Source organism: Otolemur garnettii, unplaced genomic scaffold, assembly GCF_000181295.1.
Source record: "Otolemur garnettii isolate 467f Iridium unplaced genomic scaffold, OtoGar3 scaffold00002, whole genome shotgun sequence".
In the NCBI taxonomy this organism is placed as follows: domain Eukaryota; kingdom Metazoa; phylum Chordata; class Mammalia; order Primates; family Galagidae; genus Otolemur; species Otolemur garnettii.
Window position 1 is genome coordinate 49,319,679 of NW_003852397.1, and position 22,534 is coordinate 49,342,212.

The 22,534-nt window shown below is 41.8% G+C and overlaps 1 protein-coding gene and 1 pseudogene across 1 annotated transcript in view; both read right to left on the minus strand.

Annotated features, from left to right (window-relative positions):
- Nucleotides 1-13,922, minus strand: part of DYNC1LI1 (dynein cytoplasmic 1 light intermediate chain 1) — a 43,978-nt gene extending 30,056 nt beyond the window's left edge. The window contains exons 1-2 of the mRNA XM_023513116.1: nucleotides 13,618-13,922; nucleotides 13,334-13,407 (exon numbers count right to left, since the gene is read on the minus strand). Coding sequence (XP_023368884.1) covers nucleotides 13,334-13,407; nucleotides 13,618-13,763 — 220 coding nt within the window. The 5' untranslated portion in view covers nucleotides 13,764-13,922. The remainder of the gene's footprint in view (nucleotides 1-13,333; nucleotides 13,408-13,617) is intronic.
- Nucleotides 13,776-22,534, minus strand: part of LOC100950464 — a 15,581-nt pseudogene continuing 6,822 nt past the window's right edge.

Consider the following 22,534-nt stretch of genomic DNA (forward strand, 5'->3'; position numbering starts at 1 on the left):
GTGGTCCCAGCTACTTGGGAGGCTGAGGCAGGAGACTCCCTTGAGCCCAGGAGTTGGAGGTTGCTGTGAGCTGTAATGCCACAGCACTCTACCCAGGGGGGCAGCTTGAGGCCCTGTCTCAAAAAAAAAATAGTAAAAAGATAGGGTAGCACCTGTGGCTCAAAGGAGTAGGGCACTGCCCCCATATGCCAGAGGTGGTGGGTTCAAACCCAGCCCTGGCCAAAACCTGGAAAAAAAAATAGTAAATAAGATATAAAGTCTTTGCTTTTAAGGAGGTCACAGACAACTGTCCTGTTCTTCTCTAACAGGCACTGTTCCTATTTGCTTAGCAAAAATAGAAAACACGCCCTATTCATAGAGGATCCTTTATCAATATTCTTTCTCTTTTTTTTGAGACACAGTCTCACTGTCACCCTCAGTAGAGTGCTGTGACATCACAGCTCACAGCAACCTCAAAATCTTGGACTTAAATGATTCTCTTGCCTCAGCCTCCCAAGTTGCTGGGACTACAGGCGCCTGCCACAATACCCCAGCTATTTTTGTTGTTGTTGTTGTTGCAGTTGTCATTGTTGTTTAGCTGGCCCAGGCTGGGCTCAAACCCGCCAGCCTGGGTGTACATGGCCAACTCCCTACCCACTAAGCTACAGGCGCCGCCAACATTGTTATCTTTTAATCACAACCACAGTTTCCACTTTCATAATGCACCTCATCTGTAACAGCTTGTCCTGGGTCTTTACCACAATCAATTAAAATAGTTCATTACTTGTATCTATAAAACTCAGTGGCCACCTCTTATCTATGACAGATCAATTAGTAATAGTCTAAGTTCATAGTACATTCATTCCTCCCTCTCTAAACTTAGGTAAACTTTTTCCAGTCATTGAACTGAGTTGTTGGTCCCTAGCTGTCTTACCATGACCAAGCTGGACTATGTCTGAAGATATTAAAAAGGCACCATTAACCCTTTCCTTTTTTTTTTCCTTGAGACTCTTGGGCTCAAGTGATCCTCTTGCCTCAGCCTCTCAAGCAGCTGGAACTATAGGCACCTGCCATGATGCCCGGCTAGTTTTTTATTTTTAATAAAGACAGGGTCTTGCTCAGGCTGCTCTCGAACTCCTGAGCTCAACCTGCGTTGGCCTCCCAGACTGCTGGGATTATAGGCACGAGCCACTGTCCCTGCTAAACCCTTTCTCTTCTACTATGCAATTGTTGCTGCCCACCAAGGTTCATTTGCCTGCTGAAGAAACCAATATCCAGAGAGAGCACAGTTTACAGCAGAGAAAGAGTTTATTCTGCATAGCAATAAGAGGGAAGATGGAAGAAATTTCTCAAATCTGCCTCCCCGAGAATTGGGGAGACAGTGTTTTTAAAGACAGTTTGGTGGGCATAGAGTTTAGACAATCATGGTCTGCTAATTGGTTGGTTTAAGGATTGGAACCATCAGTCCTTTGGTATGGGCCACTGTCCAGGTGAGTCAGTTACTGGAATACAGGTCCTTGGGTGGAGGGTTCAAGACCAGTTGAGTTAGTTCCTTGGTCTGAGTGGATTCGTCACCAAAATATAGGACCTGGAAGATAACTCAGAAACTACCCCTAGGTTCTGAACAGGTTATGTTTTCTACAGAGGAAAGTTAAGAATCTTTACAACAGCTGTCCCCTCTAGAGCAGGGGTCCTCAAACTTTTTAAACAGGAGGACAGTTCACTGTCCCTCAGACCGTTGGAGGGCCAGACTGCAGGCCCCGAGACAAGTCAGCTGCCAAGCAGGACAGGCAGTGGCGGCAAAAACACCCAGCGGGCCAGATAAATGTCCTAGGCGGGCTGCATGTGGCCCATGGGCTGCAGTTTGAGGACGCCTGCTCTAGAGTAGCAATTACAGAGAAGCAAACAAGGGGACAGTGGTTAATTATTATTATTTTTAGAGACAGAGCCTCACTTGATTGCCCTCAGAAGAGTGCTGTGGCATCATAGCTCACAGCAGCCTCCAACTTCTGGGCTTAGGTGATTCTTTTGCCTCAGCCTCCCGAATAGCTGAGACTACAGGCACCCACCATAACGCCTGGCAATTTCTTGTTGCAATTTGGCCAGGGCCAGGTTTGAACCCACCACCCTCAGTATGTGGGGTCGACACCCATCCACTAAGCCCAGTTGATTATTATTATTTTAGCTAAGCTTGCTTCTTTATAGAATATGAGTATTATTTTACCTAGGCCTACTCCTTCACAGAGTTTTAGGGACCTTACTTCAGTTCTCACCTTGCAGCCCTTCATTAACTTGTAAAGGTGGTCTCACAATTAGAAGGATAAAAATGTTAAAATTCAGGATGCTGTGTTTTGGGCATTGATAAACATTTAAAAATAATCTTTAATTGCAAACCTTTCAAGAAACAAAAGGCACTGTAAGTTATTTCTGGAAAACAAAACAAGAACCTAATAGTTTGAAGAGTAAAATATAATAAAACATGTGGGCAGCGCCTGTGGCTCAAAGGAGTAGGGCGCTGGTCCCATATGCTGGAGGTAGGGAGTTCAAACCCAGCCCCGGCCAAAAACTGCAAAAAAAAAAAAAAATTATATATATATATATATATAAATAAAACATCATAAAAATAATTATGCATATTTTATTCTACACAATTAATATACTTTTAAAGTGGTAAGTACAGTAATGGGACCTACGTGGCTTCAAACTATGTTGAAAGATCCATCTGAAGGTCAGTTCCTTGACCTTCAGCTGGCTGTGAAACAAACACAACTAGCTTTAAGTTTGCCAGCCAAATAGTTAATGATCTGTAAACATACACTTACACAAGTTGAGAGTTCCTGTTTAAACAGAGTAGATGGAAGCTCTTTGGTAAAGAACCCTTTAGGTAGGTAATGATATTAACATTATTCTCAAAATATTTTGTATTTTTGTATACTAGATTTTCTTAAAGAGAGCACATTTTAAAGGTATTTTAAAAATAAGCCAGAACATTTCATTAGTTTGATACTATTATAATAAAGCTATTTTCACGTCTACATGCAGGTGCTGGGAAATGTTTTCTGTAAAGGATTAGACAGTAATTATGTTAAGCTTTGCAGCAGGTAGCTTATGTGATAGACAGGTTTCTATCATATATTCATCTTTGGGTTTTTTTGCCCCTAACTCTTCAACAATGTAAAAAAAAAAATTCTTAATCAGTTGTCTACTCAAAAATAGCCAATAGGCCAAATCTTATCCTAATGGATGGAACAAAGGAGGAAAACTTTGTTGGAAAAACCGGTTTTCCAAATCATCAGGGGTCCTCAAACTTTTTAAACAGAAGGCCAGTTCACTGTCCCTCAGACCACTGGAAGGCCAGACTGTGGGCCCCGGGACGAGTCAGCTGCTAAGCAGGGCAGGCAGCGGCGGCAAAAACACCCAGTGGGCTGGATAAATGTCCTAGGCGGGCCGTAGTTTGAGGACGCCTGGTCTAGATCCTATCCAAACAAGTCACTCACTCTCTGTGAGCCAAGTGTAAGAGGTGAGTACTTAGCAGAACTTAAATTTTACCATAAAGGTATAATAGCCATCAATTCTCACTTGTCAGCTCAATTTTGAAGACCAAATTAATACAAAAGAAAATTTTGGTTTGAGGCAGTGGCTCACACCAGTAATCCTAGCACTATGAGAGAGTAGCAAGGAGGACTGCTTGAATACAAAAGTTTAAGACTAACCTAAGCAATAAAGTAAGGCCCTATCTCTACAAAATATTAAAAAATCAACTGGATATGGTGGCATATGCCTATAGTCCCAGTACTCAGGAGGCTGAGGTAGGAAGATTGCTTGAGCCTAAGAGTTTGAGGCTGCTGTGAGTTATGATAGTATCCCTGACTTTCAACCCGTGTGACAGAACAAGACTGTCTCTTAAATAGAAATAATAACAACAAAAACCCCCACAAAAATCCTCAAATACAGTTACCAAGTAGTAAATGGATAAAGGTAAAAGTGTACTCACAGTACTCTTTTATCTTCCTGACACATCTTTAATTCAATGGGATGGAATGTCCACCAACTTTATAATAACAATTAAATTAAAAATGTGAAGATTAAAAGGATATGATTTCTACCTGCAACATTGTCATCATTAGCTATGCAACCCTGGGCAAGTCAAGTAATTCCATTTGTGCCCCAACTTCTAAATGGAGAAGAGTTAAAATCAGACCACCTCTAGCGTGACACTTAAAATTCTACAAATGTTACCGCCCATTACTACTGCTACTTCTTTAAGAAATGGGGACTCCTATGTTGCCTCAAACTCCCGGGCTCAAGTGATCCTCGGGCTTCAGCCTCCTGAGTAACTGGGACTACAGGTATACACTACCACATCTGGTTTTATCCATTCAGTGATACAACAGAATGAAACTCCTTTGTAAGATAATCAGTAGGGTTTTAAAAATGTAACAAAAAAACACAAATCACGTGAAAATAAGGAGTCAAAGCAAAACACTTAAGTACACATAATACATAGTGATAACAGCTATCTTGAACACTGCCAAGGTATGCCACTATTTCACATTATGTCCACAATACCAAGATAATCAGGAGACAGGGAATTCTAACCTGTCATATCCCTTCCTTATCCAAGTGGGATGTCAACCTTGTAAAACTGACATTTTTGATTTGGCCTTGTATGATGTAAAATAAATTACTCAAAGCTATCTGAAAGCACTGAACTACTTTTGGCACATCAGATCTTCTGTGTAGCCTTCCACATGTTATCTGGAGGACCCAGGTGAATGGGTGGGGTCTACTCTCCCTCTCCTGGAGGACACTTCCACTTCAGAGGGTAACAGCAAGAAGAGGCTATTAACCAGCTGCAGGACTCAGTGACTGTAAGTAAACATTTACGTACAACTATTCATCCCTCCATTATGTCATGTAATGACATCCCTCCATTATGTCAAAGAGTACCTGTATAGCAGAAAGACAACCTTTATTTCGAATTCTAGTTCAGCTGTGTAGTCTGGGGCGTAAAACCCTCTCTGTAAAACAATAAATATGCTATGTTATAAAGCACCTAGCAAAATACCCAATGCAAGTAACAGGCACAATACATGATAATTCCCACCCCTACAGGTGGCCAACCCCCTACCTTTAGATTTCTTTATTCAGAAAACCACATTACCCTAAAAAGTAGAACTTACTATTAATCCTCTCCCTTATTCTCGCAGCCTATCTAGAATGAATTAAAAATAATTTAGTTAAATCCAATACACATTTACTAAGACCAATAAATGCCAATCACAATGGTTATTAATAGTTACCATGCTCTGAGGTCAAAGTTACACTACAGCAGTGGTTCTTAGTCAAATAATATGACATATATTAAATTGTCTTTACATTATGATGCCAATTTTTGGGCCAGGTGCAGTGGCTCACACCTGTAATTCTAGCACTCTGGGAGGCTGAGGCAGGAGGATCCATTGAGCTCAGGATTATCAAGACAAGCCTGAGCAAGACCCAGTCTTTACTAAAAATAGAAAATTAGCAGTGGGTGTCTGTATTCCCAGCTCCTCAGAAGGCTGAGGAAGGAGGACTGCTTGAACTCAGGAGTTAAGAGGTTGCTGTGAGCTAGGTTGAGGCCATGGCACTCCAGCCTGGGCAACAGATTGAGACTCTGTCTCCAAAAAAAAGACAATTTTTAACCTATCAGATAATTTTTTAATCCTATCATTTTAATCTTTGGCTAAGATACTAGCTGAGCGCTGTGGCTCATGCCTATAATCCTAATACTCTCAGAGGACTCCTTCAATTTGGGAGTTCAAGACCAGCCTGAGCAAAGCAAGACCCCCATCTCTACTAAAATAGAAAAAAATAGCCAGGCATTGTGGTGGGCATCCCAGTTACTTGGGAGGCTGAAGCAGGAGGATTCCTTGAGCCTAGGAGTCTCAAGTTGCTGTGAGCTAGTCTGACACTGTAGCACTCTAGCCCAGGGCAACAGAATGAGACCAGTCTCAAGACAGAACACAACACAACACAATGCAATGAATAATACTTAAGTGTTGTCAATGGTACTAGAGCCAGGAGTGTCCAAACTATAGTCATAGGCCATGTGCTGATTATTTGAGGACTGTTTTACTTATCTGTGGTGTCAGATATCAAGAAAAGTAGGTACAGACCTATTTTTTTTTTTAGCTCATCAGCTTTCATTAGTGTTTATGTATTTAATGTGTGGCCTAAAGCAATACTTATTCTTTCAATTTGCAGCAGAAAAGAAAAAAGGCTGGACACCCCAGTGACGAACAAGTACTCCCAGATACTGATGGTAGACATGTAAAATGGTAAAACCTTTCCAGAAGACCAGCAATATGTATATAGAAAGATTTGAAGTATCCTTTTGACCTAACAATTCCATTTACATGAATTTATACAAAAGATAATACTGGGCAAGTTGAAAATAAAGTATAACAATAATACAGCAGAAACTCCACTGCTGACCACCTCAAGTTGCACTAATTTTCACAGACTGGACATATACTACATGTATGTATCAGTACAGTAGACCTAGTTCCTTATGTTGACCATCTCTACAGGTTGGCCAGTCTGTTACAGTCCCTTCAGGGGTCAATTTACAGAGTTCTACTGTAATTTATCTTCCAATCAATTATAATCATGGTACAGCCTTACATACTATTCAGGCAATAAAAGGAGAAAAGCCATGTCTCTTAATATTAAAAAATCCACCCTACATGAAGTGAACCAGGATATATGAAGCAAAAAAAAAAAAAAAAAAATCAGATTACAAGATTACAAAAGAATACTACAAAGTATGAGTCTATTTTTGCTTAAGAAACAAATACTGTACAATCTCTGTAAATTGACCACCCAGGGATTGTGACAAACTGTCAAGACGCAGAGGTAGTCAACATAAGGAACAAACTAGGCCTATTGTACTGATATATACATTTGGTGCATGTCCCATCTATGAAAATTAGGTCACCTTAAGGAGGTAGTCAGTGTAGGGAGGCAGTTAATTATGGAGGTCCTACTGTATATACATGGAAAAAAATAAACACTTTATTATCTCTAGGTGGTGGGATCATACATTATTTTCATTTTTGATTTTGTTTGTTCTGGAACAGGGTCTCACTTATTGCCCAGGCTAGAGTGCAGTGGTTTGCTACATCATAGCTCACTAAAACCTCAAACTCCAAAGTAATCCTCCTGGCTCAGCCTCATGAGTAGCCAGGACTACAGGTGTGCTACCACACCCAGCTAATTTTTTTTTTTTTTTTTTTGAGACAGAGCCTCAAGCTGTCGCCCTGGGTAGAGGGCTATGGCTTCACTGCTCACAGCAACCTCCAACTCCTGGGTTCAAGCAACTCTCCTGCCTCCGCCTCCCAAGTAGCTGGGACCACAGGCGCCCACCACAACACCCAGCTATTTTTTGGTTGCAGCCGTCGTTGGTTGTTTGGCAAGTCCGGGCTGGATTCGAACCCGCCACCTTACGTGTATGTGGCTGGCGCCTTAGCCACTTGAGCCACAGGCGTCGAGCCACCCAGCTAATATTTTACAGAGACACAGTCCCAAAATGTTGCTCAGGCTAGTCTTGAACTCCTGGACTCAAGCAATCCTCCCACCTCTGCCTCCCAAAGTGCTAGAATTACAGGCATGAGCCACTGCATTCAGCCTTCATTTCTTTTATAATTTAAAACAATGATTTCTAATTTTTAAAAGATATCTAACATAATTTCTTTTGGTTCTTTTAATGAAATATGAAATAATCTCAGTTTATAGGCCAGGAGGCTGTACTTTGACCACAATCCCACAGCATCAAATGACAGGAAGGGCTACTCCCAGATTTTGTGCTTCCAGGTCAAGACTCCTTCCACCATACCTACACTACATTGGTCCTTTGCACCAGGTTTTAGAACCCTTTCACAGGTTACTGTCCTCTCCAACCTACTTAGCAAAATTTACTGATACCACCTTTTCCACAAAATCCTTTGCAACCTATTTAGCAATTATTTCCCAGATTTTTTTTTTTTTTGCAGTTTTTGGCCGGCCCTGGGTTTCAACCCACCATCTCCAGCACATGTGGCCGGTGCCCTACTCCTTTGAGCCACAGGCACCACCCGACATATTTGATTTTTAATACTTTTGAGTTTTGTTTACTTTTAAAGAGACAGAGTTTTCACTGTATGTTGCCCAGGCTGGCTTCTGATTCCTGGGCCAGATCGTCCCACCTGGTCTCCTGTGTAGGTGGGACAATATGCACGTGCCACCACACCTAGCTTACTTTAAGTCTTTTCCCCAAAGCAGTTTATAAGCTCTTGGAGGGCAGGAATCAGAGTCTTAGCCAGTATCCCAGGTGACTCAGCAATGTGCTCTAGCACAGCATGCCTCTAATAAATGTTTGATGAACAAAGAGGTAATCTGTGAAGTCTTTTCTCATAGCCACTATGCTGATTTTAAAAATAAAAAAAATAAGGCCCAAAAAGGTTAGTCTATGATCACTCACTATTAGTGACAGAGTCCCATACCAAATTTTGGTCTTTTCTTTTTCCTAATTCAAGGCTCCTTTCTGTTTTGGATTTTCTCAGTGCTTTTGCTGACATTCTCTCTCACACGGACTTCACACTAGCTAAATTACCACTCTACTGGCTTACAACTGTGAGACCACCTCCTTAAAAGTTGTCCTAATTTTCATATATCAGACAGGTACATGTATGTATCAGTACAGTATGCCTAGTTCCTTATGTTGATCACATCCATATGTTGACCAAGTTGTTATACTCTCTTGGATTTTATGTTCAGCAGTACCTCTGTTAAGTTACTGACCCAAGGAACCTTAACAAACTAGTCAACATAAGAAACTAAGCCTACTGTACTGATTGATACAGCCATGTGATGCATGTCCAGTCTACGAAAACTAGATCAACTTATAGAGGTAGTCAATGCAGGGAGATGGTTAACTATGGAAGTTCTACTGTATATGGCTACATCCTATTCTCATAATCATTATGAGAGCATTCATAATCATAATTATGCCAAAAGAAAGCATTAACATTCTTCAACTAATTAAAACCTAGTTCCCATAAATCTTGGATCTTTAATCCCAGCTCCTCACAAGATTAACAATCCCAAAATGAACACTCATTATTTTTAAAATCAGCCCTCTCAGAAATCCATGTACTCCCTTGACTAACTCTTGTTAAGTTATTTTTCTGATCATTTCTCTAGTTCTTCTACTGTGTCTATCTTTTTTTTTTTTTTTTTTGTGGAGAGAGTCTCATTCTGTTGTCCCAGGCTACAGAGAACCCTAGCTAGCATCAGCCTACCTCACAGCAACCTCCATCTCCTAGGTTGCAGCAACACTCCAGCCTCAGTCTCCCAAGGAGCTGAAAATACAGGTCCCTACAATACTCAGCTATTTTTTTTTCTATTTTTAGTAGAAACCAAGTTTTGTTCTTGCTCAGGTTGGTCTTGAACCCCTGAGCTCAAGTGATCCTCCTCCCTTGGCCTCCCAGAGTGCTAGAATTATAGGGGTGAGCCACCACATACAACAACACTGTGTATCTCTTGAATTTTCCTACTTGCAATAACTCAAGCGTAACAGAAGCTATAGAGTTTTGATTCTAAGTTTAAAAGAAAAAAAAAACTCAGGCGGCACCTGTGGCTCAAAGGAGTGGGTCACCGGCCCCATATGCCAGAGGTGGTGGGTTCAAACCCAGCCCTGGCCAAAAACTGCAAAAAAAAAAAAAAAAAAACTCTAGATTTCTTACATGTGGGAATTCAACATCCTACATCTACATTAACTAAATGCAATGTGCCTTAAAACATTTTAAAAAAATAATTCACAAGATTTAAAATAACAAAAAATTATACAATGTTCCATCAGACAAAGCTTAGGAGACCACTAAATTCTAATAGCTTAATTTACAGATAAGAAAGACCAAGCTTAAATGAATTGCCAAAGGGTCAGTTAGTTTTCATTAATTCACACTGACAGAAAATGATAAAGCCAGGCACTGTGCTGGGGACCAGGATTACAAATACATCTTTGTTGAATTCAGTAATCTAAATGAGATTTCTCTGCACTGAAATATACACTCAAGAGAAAATGTCTTAGTAACTGCTAGACATCCTCTTACTTTTCCTATAAAGAAAGCTCTTTTCCCAGAGGAAGATAGTTCAGTGTATGGATTAAGAATACTGGCTCTGAGAGCCAGACTGCCTCTTTATTTTGCTTCTTTTTGACTGTGTAACTCTAGGGCAATTTACTTAACAGTTCTTTGTCTGTTTCCTGATCTTTAAGGGAATAATCAGAGTATATATACATGATTAGCCCACATAATTACTATATGTTAGAAATTACTATTTTTATTTTCCTTAGGGAATTCATCAAAACATGGAAAAGTAACCAAGAAACTGCCTTAAAGGGAGCTATTAAAATACAATTATAATAGTAAAAAGTGATCAAATATAAAGGATAAAGAAGAAAAAGTAGTTCTTAAAAGGATGATTTTTAAAATACAAGCAACAAGAAATCTCACTTTTAATGTTAAAAACAGACTTTACTAAAACCTATGCTCAAAAATCTTTCTGATGGTTAAACACTAATGTCATAGTCTTTCTGGATTTGCTACGAGTTAGACCTATGCAGATTAAATGACTGCTTAAACAAAAGAGCCATGCCACAGCTACATCCCAGAGTGTAATAAATATCTGGACTTTCCTTTAAAATAATTTCCAGTACTTTTGTTCAAAGATAACCTTTGAGCAAGAAGAGTTTTGTACCCTGGCACTTTCTCCCATGTAGGAACTTCTATCAAGTTGCAAAGCCATAACAGAGTCACAGAACACAAGAACCTTACAGCTGTATGACCTTGGGAAACTCAGTTTAACAGGTCTCTAAAATTCATTACCTCATCTATAAATTTGTACTAACATCCACATTCCAGATCAAGGAAGGGAGGTAAAAGTAGATTTCTATGAAAATGCTTTGAGAATAACCCTGACACATTCACACATCCCTAGTTCTGACCCCTTTCTCCCCATTAGGCAGTCGGAAGAAAGGTCCCCTAACAAGCTAAGGTTAAACTACAATTTGCATGTATGCAGTGGTGGTGAGGGTTAAGGGGCTGTATACAGTCCTATATCATCATTCCTGTTCTGGGTTGTTTCTGGAAATGTAAAGCCTTATCATAGTCTCAGATTTGTTTTCTAAATATGGGACTCCAGAGACTACTTTCATTCATGAAAGACAGAGCTAGGCATCCTCCTGCCTGGCACCCTCAAACTCATAACAAAGAAAACCACAATCCCTACTTGTATATTTCTTCCACCACCAACAAAGACTAAATGCAGCCATAATATGTGATGGCAAAATATCTTTAGAGGTATGTTAGAAATTTAGCCCTATTTATATAATCAGTATAAAAATCAGTTATTAGTTTCTTCCAAAGCTGAAAAAGACTTTGATGAAAAGCCCAGTAGTACTGAAAGAAAAGTATTAAATTTCAAGCTCATATAACCTGATACTAGATGAAGCTTTATGAACTATTAAGCTCATAAAAAAGGAAATTTATGCCACTGAAGACCACTCAAAAACAAAAAAAGGAAATTTAATCTATTTAAGTATGAAGGAGTGGAGGAGTCTGAGACCTCTAAGAACACTCAGTTTCTTTCATGCACTGACCCAGTGTCAAAAGGAAGGTTAAAAAAAAAAAGCACAATCTCAGTGCAGATTAGGTACAAGAAATGAAGAAAACTATCACGTTTGTTTCATCACAAACAGAGCCAGCTATTTAATATCTAACGTACAGGAATAACTGGAGGGAACTTATAAAATGAAAACAAAATTCAGGAATCTTATCTTTATAATGCCAGGATTTGAAGTCTAATTTAGAGTAATTAAAATAGAATAAATTTCAATGATCTTAAATCCATTTTAGCTTAATAATTACTAGTGATTTGTTTAAATAATTACAATCACTTTCTGAATTCTTTTTGCTTTTAGATCCTAACTCATCTCTACCCTATCAATATCACTTATGTGAACACTAATTCAATTTTTACAGAATTCTGATCACAATATTTTCTAATTAAGATAAATCCCTCACAAAAAGTCACTGTGCTGTTATCACTTTACAAACATTATCTCATTCAATCTTCCCCAAAACTCTAATTGGCAAACATTATTATTTCTATAACATCCATTTTAAAGATGACAAAACTGAAGTTTACAGATGTGAAGCAGCTTGCTTAAGATCATAGGGCTTTCATGTGTTAGGTATGTGATTCTAGGGCTTATACACAGTAGGTACTTCCAATCACATTACAAAACAAAAATAAAATCCAATTTTTCAACTAGTTCCATGTAAATCTAAAGAACGTCAAGAATCATATAGTCTAGCTTGGTATCAGTTCATTTAAAAAATTAGCATTTTTCTACTTTAACATGCATATTTGTTTCCTTTCCTGTTCTTAAATATACATAATAAAAAGTTTTGCAAAACCAATACCAAAGTTTTAAAATTTAATCATCGCCTTAGAAGCCAAAGTTCAGTATCTCGCATGTAAAGAATATGGGAGAAGTCTTTTCTGCAAATGATTCAGAAGCTAAGCCTGCAAAAAATCTGAGGACGAATTGTTCGCCCTCAAACCTCTCTACTTCCAACCAACCATAGTCACTAAAGAAACAAAATACACAACTCCAGAGAAGCAAGAAATACATCAGGAGAACTGAAACATCAGACCACTTCTCCATATCATATGCATTTGGCTGAAGGGAACTAAACTAGAAAGGTGTTGTCCCATCGCCCTTTACAAATTGCAAAATTTAAATGACAGCTAAAAAGGCAGCTGCAACATGAGCACACTGGACTCAAAAACGCTGAATCCAGAACATATATCACCAGGTCTCAGTTGTAGCTTCCCTGTCAATTATACAAAGAGTCAGCTATTAAATATTAATGGTATGCCATTTGCACTGGAGGTCTTGCAAAGAACCTCCTGCTACGAATTTTTATTACGAAAAAAAAAATGTTCTTATTTTCCAGGTAAACACCAGCCCAGTAGAATCCCTCAGATGAGCATTCTCTCCTTTCCAGTGGAGGCTGACAGGGCCACCTCCACATCCCCGGAGGAGGAGGAGGAACCTAAGGGAGGACCAGTGCCCGCAGGTCCTGGGGCAGGGGGCCGGGGGCTGAGGTTCCGGTTCTCTCTCAGCGGTCAGCAGCAGGTTGGGGGACAGGGCGGGGCTGGGCCCGGCTATCCGCACAAAGAGAGCGAGCCAGCGAGCTGGCAGGAGGACCTGGACCCCAGCCGGGGTGGGGACCGGGCGGGGCGGGGCGAGGCGGGGGACACTTACCCAGCAGCAGCACGTTCTTCCCTGCCGGGAGCTTGGAGCGCGAGCGGGTGGAGACCTCGCTGAGGATGCAGGACCTAACCGGGAGCAAGGCGCACGCTGAGGCCGGGGGCCAGGGGCCGGAGCCTCAGCGCGGGAGGGAAGGACCCGGCCTCGGCGCGCCTTGGCAGGGGCTGCCGAAAACGCAGTGGCCGGGCCCCGCGCCGAGCTCCGGCGGGCACGGGATCCCGAGGCGTCCGCAAGGCCGGGAGAGGCAGCGGGGGCTCAGGGAGGGGTGGGGTCGTTACCAAAGGTTCTGCCCGTCCTCGTCGTCGCCCGCTGCGGCGCTGCCGTTGCCCGACGCGAGCTCGTTGCCCAAGGAGCCGCCCGTGTAAGTTGAGGCTAATCCTGGAGGAGAGGAACCGAAGGAGCCGACTCGCCCCACGGCCGCCATCTTGGTCGGGAATCACACCACTCCCGACAAGGCTGAATGAGCGAGGCGGCGAAGACCGCGGTGGCGAAGGCGGCGGGAACCCGGATATGGGGCGTTCGGCGCACGGGAGCAGGGCGGGGCCTGCGGGGGCGGGGCCCGGGCCCGGGCCCTGCCGGGACTTGACGGAGCTAGCGAGGCTGGACTGCGCTTGCGCCGCGGGCAGCCGGTGCAGAACTGTTGCGCGTGCGCAGGCGGCAAGTCTAGCTTCTCTGCTGTAACCCCAGATCCTCTGATCTCTTGGTGTTGAAGCTCTATAGCCAGCGCACAGCGCACCCCGCGGCTCAGGGCTGTCCTGGGCAGTGGGTAGGAGGGAGGGTGGAGCTTGGGTGTGTCAGGCGAACATTACCCACTTCCACCCTTCAGTCAGGTCCTGAACCCCGCAGCCCGCGCGGAATTCCTGCATTGTCATTGCGGGCCCACCCACTATTCAGACTGAGCATCGGTCCCCCGCCTACACCAGCGTTTCACTGGCGCCAAGATAGAAATGGGCTGCCCAGCTGGTAAAGAAGTTGTTCTGCAATCCCAGACTGGAATATTACTGTTGTCCTGTATTTCTGGGCTTCTTGGCTTTCTCGAGTGGGAATGTGTTCTTCCTTGAACTGGATCTACATCCGGAGCAATTTCTCCCAGCCTCGAAGCAGCTGCGTGACAAAAAAAAAGTATTGACAGGGCTTGCTTTAATGGTCCTGATGTTTTGTATGAGATGCTCTGTGTAAGATTTAAAAGACCCACTAGGGGGAATCATCTAACCAGTCACTAGGAGTTTTTTTTTTTTTTTTTTTTGTTCTTGAGACGTCTTGCTTTGTTGCCCAGGCTACAGTGCCATGGCCTCAGCCTAGTTCACAGCAACCTCATATTCCTGGACTCAAGCGATTCTCCTCCCCAGTAGCTGGAACTACAGGTGCTGGCCACCAGACCCAGTTAATTTTCATAATTTTTGTAGACATGGGGTCTCACTTTGCTCAGGTTGGTCTCCAACCCCTGACCTCAAGTGATCCCGACACCTAGGCCTCCCAGAGTAGCATGACCCACTGTGCCCAGCCTTATCAGTCGCCAGGCAATTTTAGTCCATATTTACTATAGCCTATGCAGTTGGCACTGGGAATACACAGAAAGGAAATAACCTAAGCTGGCCCCAAAAATAATTCCCTTCCTATTAGAAATTTACTTGTTGGCTCGGCGCCTGTGGCTCAAGCGGCTAAGGCGCCAGCCACATACACCTAAGGTGGCGGGTTCGAATCCCCAGCCCGGGTCCGCCAAACAACAATGATGGCTGCAACTAAAAAATGGCTGGGCGTTGTGGCGGGCGCCTGTGGTCCCAGCTACATGGGAGGCTGAGGCAGGAGACTCGCTTGAGCCCAGGAGTTGGAGGTTGCTCTGAGCTGTAAGCAATGGCCCTCTCCCCAGGGGGATAGCTTGAGGCTCCGTCTCAAAAAAAAAAAAAAAAAAAAAGAAAGAAAGAAATTTACTTGTTGAATGTATTTGAATGTCTGAGCCCCACCTCCGCATCGATTGTACACCCTGTAAGAGCAGTAGCTTAAACTTGGCCTTTGTGCATTATCTCTATCGTTTCACATTTGAAGGTCACTTGCTGATCAATGCTGTTATACCAGTGAGAAAGTCCGCAATCAAAGACTATTTGCTATATATTAAACTTAAGTTAGAAAGCTGGAAAACTTTGGAGACTGGCAAATCTGAGTCCAGGCCTAGCTCTACCAGTTTACTTTGTGTGTAACCTTAGTCCAGCGGTTCTCAACCTTCCTAATGCCATGGCCCTTTAATACAGTTCCTGTGGGTCATGACCCACAGGTTGAGAACCACTGCCTTAGGCAATTTACTTGGTTTTGCTAAATCTCAGCTTCTGTATCTGTAAGAAGGGAATAAAAAGACCTAGAGTTATTGAAGATTAAATGTAATCATTCATGTAAAATGACTTAGAACAGCAACTAGCAAATCTTAAGTGCTTCCTATATCAATTATTGTTAATGTCAGACTTTCTTTTTTTTTCTTTGCGATAGGGTCTTGTTCCACACCTGGCTAATTTTTTAAATGTTTTATAGAGATGGGTTCTTTCTATGTTGTCCAGGTTGGTCTTGAACTCCTAGTCTCAAGCAATCTTCCTGCCTCACAATCCCAAAGTTTCGAGATTCTAGGCATGAGCCACTGCACCTATCCTGATTTCCTTTTATCTTTAAGACCATTAATATCTGACCAAACCTGGAATTAATGGGCCTAATGAATTCCTGCAGCTAAAATTCTCCACTTTTTTGTTTTTGTTTTTGTGGGTTTTTGAGACAGGATCCTGCTCTGTTGCCCTGGCTAAAATAAAATGACATCATCATAGTTCACTGTAACCTTAAACTCCCGGGCTCAAGTAATCCTCCTGCCTCTGCCTCCCAAGTTGCTGGAACTATAGGCACATACCACCAAGGCCTAGCTAATTTCTCTTATTTTTTGTAGAGGTAAGGTATCACCATGTTGCTCAGGCTGGTCTTACAGTTTTTTTTTTTTTTTGGAGACAGAGTCTCACTCAGTGGCCCTGGGGTTGAGTGTCATGGTATCATAGCTCACAGCAACTTCAAACTCTTGTGTTCAAGTATTTCTCTTCCCTCAGTCTCCCGAGTATCTGCGACTATAGGTGCCCGACACAATGCCCAGCTGTTTTTAGAAATGGGGTCTTGCTCTTCCTCAGGCTGATCTCTAAACTCCTGAGCTAAAGCAATCTGCTCTCCTCGGCTGCCCAGAGTACTTACAGGTGTGAGCCATTGCTCCTGACCTTTAAAGTCTTAGACTGAAGTGATTCCCTCTACCCCCACCCCCTGTGCTAGAATTATAGGCATGAGCCACTACACCAGGTTCACTTTGTTGTTTACGTGGTTCGGGAAGGGACCAGAACCTTTCTTTGCTGTCCTAGGCTTTTTTGTGGTACTACCCAGGGGGGATCCTCCAGGAGAAACTAAGTCTTTAGGCCATTATTCTAAAAAAGTACTGTATACTCCTCTAGGCCTTTCTCAGAGTCAGTTCACTCTCTGTACTTTATTCTTTCAGATGTCCTTTTTTCCTCAGAGCACGTTTCCCTTTATATTGTTTATACTACGTACACACAGTTGTCATTTCCACATCACATTTATCTAGTCTGAGAAGTACACACTTTTCAACACTATGGCAGCAGTTTGAACATTTAAGAAGCATTCACTTTTATAATAACGACAGGCTTGTAACACCCATGACTTCCAGATGGTCAACTACTCACTTAAATTGAGGTCAAACTTGTATTACTTATGGTTTCATAATATCCTTATATAGCATTCTTCCATTAAAGTGGCTGACAGAAGTGGCCGTTTATGGATGTCTACTATGTAACCGGCACTCATACTTCGTAAGGGATCAGCAAAATTAAGTAACCTACTCCAGATCACACAAATCAGAGGTTTATAGATAAGCTGACATTTTGACTTCTCACTCTTGTCAAATGGCCTAGGTCAAATCATGTTAAAGTAAATGTCCTGGTAGCTTTAGGTGTGATTATGGTAAATACCTTCTTTGAAAATCTCTACAGTACAAAAATAGGAAACCTATGTATTGTAAGGAAGTCTATAGAAAGAAAGAGTTGAGAAGTCCCTTGGAATTTTTGTTTGCATAAATGCTGTTAACAATTGAGCTATTTTCTGTACTATGATTACCTTATTACCCAATTTTTTTTGTTACCTCTAAAATTAGCAAACATATTGTTCATTTGCTTAGACTTCTATGTCCTTAACTCTAGTTGAGTCTTAAATTCTTGTCCCAGTTATATAAAATTCCTTATTAGATATTCTAACAATTTCAGTTTCTTGAGGACACCTTTAAGAACCTTCTGGCCTGCTACAGTCTGAATTGGTTGTTCTATAATCCTAATGCACAGCTGTCACTCAGGGATCTCCTTTCACCATTGTTCAGGGGATTCCCTTCCTTACTTCCTATTTTAGTAGAGAACTTCCTCCAATAGTTGTTTGAGAAAATGTGCATGAGTAAATTTTTAGAGACCTGTGTGTCCAGTCAGGGTCCAGCCAGGGAAAAAACTGCATCTTCAAGAGAGCTCTAGATGAAAGTTTGATGAAGGGACTATTTACAAAAATGTGAAGTGTTTAGTGAAGGGACTGGTAATAAAAGGAACCCTTAGGCCTGAAGGGGAATTAGGAAGGAGCAGTTTACTAGGATCCAAAGAGATCTATGGCTGTAGGAAAGGATTGCTCAATACAATCTATAGCCTCCAGTAAAGGAACACAGCACTGACCTCTTTCTAACTTCTAGACAATGTCTCCTGCCATTGTCACACTTTGACCAAACCCACCCAAAAGCCAGAGAACAAAAGGACCCAAATGAAGCAATCCATGCAAGTCTATCTCCCTGAGCACAAAGAGGGTAGGGAAGGATCTGGAGGGGCAAATAAAATATCCATATCTTATACATTTGAAAATACATTTAATCTACCCTCATTTAATAATGATTTTGGCATTTTGGCTGAGTATAGAATTCTTAGGTTGCAGATTATTTTCCCTTAAGTTTTTTTTTATGTGTGTGAGATAGAGTTTCACTCTCTAACCCCAGGCTAGAATGCCATCGCGTCATAGTAGCTCTTACCTCACCTCCCAAGTAGCTGGGACTACATAGTGCCTGCCACAACACCTGGCTAGTTTTTCTATTTTTGTTAGAGACAGAGGTCTGACTCTTGTTCAGGCTCGCCTTGAACTCCTGAGCTCAATCAATCCACCTGCCTTGGCCTCCCAGAATGCTGGGATTACAGGTGTATGCCACTACACCTGGCCTTCCTTTAAGTTTTTTAAGGCCTTGACCCTGTGTCTAGTAGATTCTAGTGCTGCAACTGAGAAATCCAAGGCCGTTTTGATTCCTAATCCTTTGTTATATGTTGTTTTTCCTCCTTGGAAACCTTTACAACTTCCACAGATTCTATTCATCTTCCAGTATCTGCACTTTCATACTTTTCCTTCATACCAAGTATCAGAAGAATAATTCATACTCTTATCTAAAGCAATCACTATGCACAAGATTCTTTTTTTACAATTCTATTCATGCTTCTTCTTATTATTTATTTGTTTTTATTTCAGAATATTATGGGCTTGGTGCCTATAGCTCAACCGGCTAAGGCGCCAGCCACATACACCTAAGGTGGCGGGTTCGAATCCCCAGCCCGGACCCGCCAAACAACAATGACGGCTGCAACCAAAAAAAATAGCCAGGCGTTGTGGTGGGTGCCTGTGGTCCCAGCTACATGGGAGGCGGAGGCAGGAGACTCGCTTGAGCCCAGGAGTTGGAGGTTGCTATGAGCTGTAATGCCATGGCACTCTACCCAGGGGGACAGCTTGAGGCTCTGTCTCAAAAAAAAAAAAAAAAATGAATATTATGGGACTGCAAACATTTTGGTTACATGAATTGATTTTGTACCGTTTGTGTCAAAATTAAAAGTGCACCCATCACCCAGAGAGCATGAGTTTTACCTGCTAGGTGTGAATTTACTCCTCCCATCCAGCCCCTATTTACCTGCTTGCTTTTTGTTGAGTTTTACTACCAAATGTGCACATGGCTATTGATCGAGTAATTCCAATTTAATAGTGAGTATGTGTGGTGTTCATTTTTCCATTCTTACAAAACTTCACTTAAAAGAATGGCCTCTAGTTCCATCTAGGTTGTTACAAAGGTATTAGTTCACCTCACTTTTTATGGCTGAGTAGTACTCCATGGTATACATACACCACATTTTATTAATCTATTCACACATTGATGTGTGGTTGGGTTGGTTCCAAATCCTTGCAGGTGTGAATTGCACTGCAATAAACATTGAAGTACACATGTCTTTTTGATAAAATGACCTTTTTTCCCTAGGGTATATACTGAATAGTGGGATTGCTAGATCAAAAGGTAGTTCTACTTTTAGTTCTTGAGGTGTTTCCATACAACTGTAGAGACTGTACTAGTTTGCAGTTACACCAACAATATATAAGTGTTCCTTTCTCTTCACATCCATACCACCATCTGTTGTTTTGGGATTTTTTTGAAAAAAAGTCATTTTTACTGGAGTTAGGTGATACCTCATTGTAGTTTTGATTTGCATTTTCCTGATAATTAGAGACCTTGAGCATTTTTCATATTTTTATTGGCCATTAGTCTATTATTTTTTTGAAATGCTTCTGTTTATGTCTTTTGCCCACGTTTTTATTGGGTTGTTTGATTTTTTTCTTGCTGATTTGCTTGCATTCTCTATAGATTCTGGTTATCAGCCTTTTATCAGATGTATAGCATCCAAATATTTTCTCTCATTTTGTAGGCTGACTATTCATTCTATTGATAGTTTGATTGGCTGTACAGAACCTTTTTAATTTAATCAGGTCCCATTAGTTAATTTTTCTTATTGCCGTGATTGCCTTTGGGGTCTTCTTCATACATTCTTTGATTAGGCCAACGTAAATAAGAGTTTTTCCAACATTTTCTTCTAGAATTCTTATAGTTTTGTGCCTTAGGTTTAAGTCTATTATCCATCATGAATTAATTTTTGTAAGTGGTGAGAGGTGTGGATCCTGTTTCAATCTTCTATATGTGGCTATCTAATTTTCCCAGCACCATTTATTGAATAGGGCTTCTTTTCCCCAGTGTATGTTATTGTCTCTTTGTCAAAGATCAGATGGTGCACTAGATTCTGTCTCCTGTCTTTAAGGATATTGTTCCAACAATTCCTCCCCCCTTTCTCCACATAATCATTTTTTAATCCCCACGAGATCACTGCCATTAATATAATGGCATTTATACTATACATTCTATTAATTTTACTACTTTAAAAGCAATTTCTCTGAACACTACTCCTTCACCAGCTACTGGTGTAATGTACTGTAATTGTACAGTACATTACATTGAGAGGAAAGTAATGTACTACTCTCCTTAAAAGCAAAGCTCTTGGGTAGTGGCCTGTGGCTTAAAGGAGTAGGGCACCAGCCCCATATGCTGGAGGTGGCAGGTTCAAACCCAGCCCTGGCCAAAAACAACAACAACAAAAAAAAGCAAAGATCTTTAAAAGAGTTGGCTTTGTGAGGTAGTGCCTGTGGCTCAAGGAGTAGGGAGCCAGCCCCATATATCAGGGGTGGTGGGTTCAAGCCCGGCCCTGGCCAAAACTTAAAAAAAAAGAAAAAAGAGTTGGCTTTGTTTATTGTCTTAAATTCTTTTTTTTTTTGAGACAGAGCCTCAAGCTGCCCCCCTGGGTAGAGTGCTGTGGCATCACAGCTCACAGAAACCTCCAACTCCTGGGCTCAAGCGAGTCTCCTGCCTCAGCCTCCCAAATAGTTGGGACCACAGGCGCCCACCACAACGCCTGGCTATTTTTTGGTTGCAGCCGTCATTGTTGTTTGGTGGGCCCGGGCTGGATTCAAACCCGCCACCTTAGGTGTATGTGGCTGGCGCCTTAGCCACTTGAGCCACAGGCGCTGAGCCTGTCTTAAATTCTTATTCCCTCTTGCCCTTATGAATCACTTCAATCAGCCTTTTATCCCTGTGAAGCCCCCTGTGGAACTGCTCTTACCTTTGTCAATGACCTTATTGTTGCTTAATCCAGTGCCACATTCTCTCTGTCTTTTTTTTTTTTTTAAGAGACAGAGTCTCACTTTGTTGCCCTTGGTAGAGTGCTGTGGTGTCACAGCTCACAGCAACCTCCAGCTCTTGGGCTTAGGCGATTCTCTTGCCTCAGCCTCCTAAGTAGCTGGGACTACAGGTGCCCACCACAATGCCTGGCTATTTGTTCGCTGCAGTTGTCACTGTTGCTTTAGCTGGCCTGGGCCGGGTTCGAACTGGCCACCCTCGGTATATGGAGCCAGCACCCTACTCACTGAGCCACAGGCACTGCCTCTCCTTGGCTTTTTTAACCTAGCAACAGCACATGATACAGTTGGTCCTTCCTTCTGGACACCCTTCTTCATGTGCCTTCCAGGTCACCATGTTCTCTTGTTTTTATTTTATTTTCCTTTCTCACTGGCTCCTCCTTCTCAATCTCCTTTGCTATTTTCTGATTTTCCTAACTGCTCACGTTGGAGATCCCCAGAGTTCAGTCTTTGTTCCTCTTCTCTATCTACACTTACTCTCTCAATGATGTCATCCAGTCTAATTACTTTAAATCCACTCTATAAGATAGAGACGTCTAAATTTATCTCTGTAGCCGAAAGCTCTATCTAGAACTCCAGATTAATGCATCCAAATGCCTAGTCCATACCTCCACTTGGCTATCTAATAGGCATCTCAAATTCAACATGTCCCAAACTGAACTTCTAACCTTCTCTCACAAAAACTCTTTTACCTGCTGCCTATTCCTATAGATAACAAACTCCTTTTTGCTCAAGCTGAAAACCTGAGTCATTCTTCACTTTTTTTTTTTAAGACAGGGTCTTACTATGTTGCCATTGGTAGAGTGCTGTGACATCATAGCTCACAGCAACTTCAAACTCTTAGGCTTAAGCTATTCTCTTGCTTCAGCCTTACAAGTAGCTAGGACTACAGGTGCCCACCACAATGCCTGGCTATTTATTTTTTTTGTTCCAGCTGTCATTGTTGTTTAGCTGGCTGAGGCTGGGCTCGAACTTGCCAGCTTTGGGGTACATGGCTAGCGCCATAACCACTGTGCTATGGGCGCTGAGCCTGTGTGAGTATTTTTTTTTTTTTTGAGACGGAGCCTCAAGCTATCCCCCTGGGTAGAG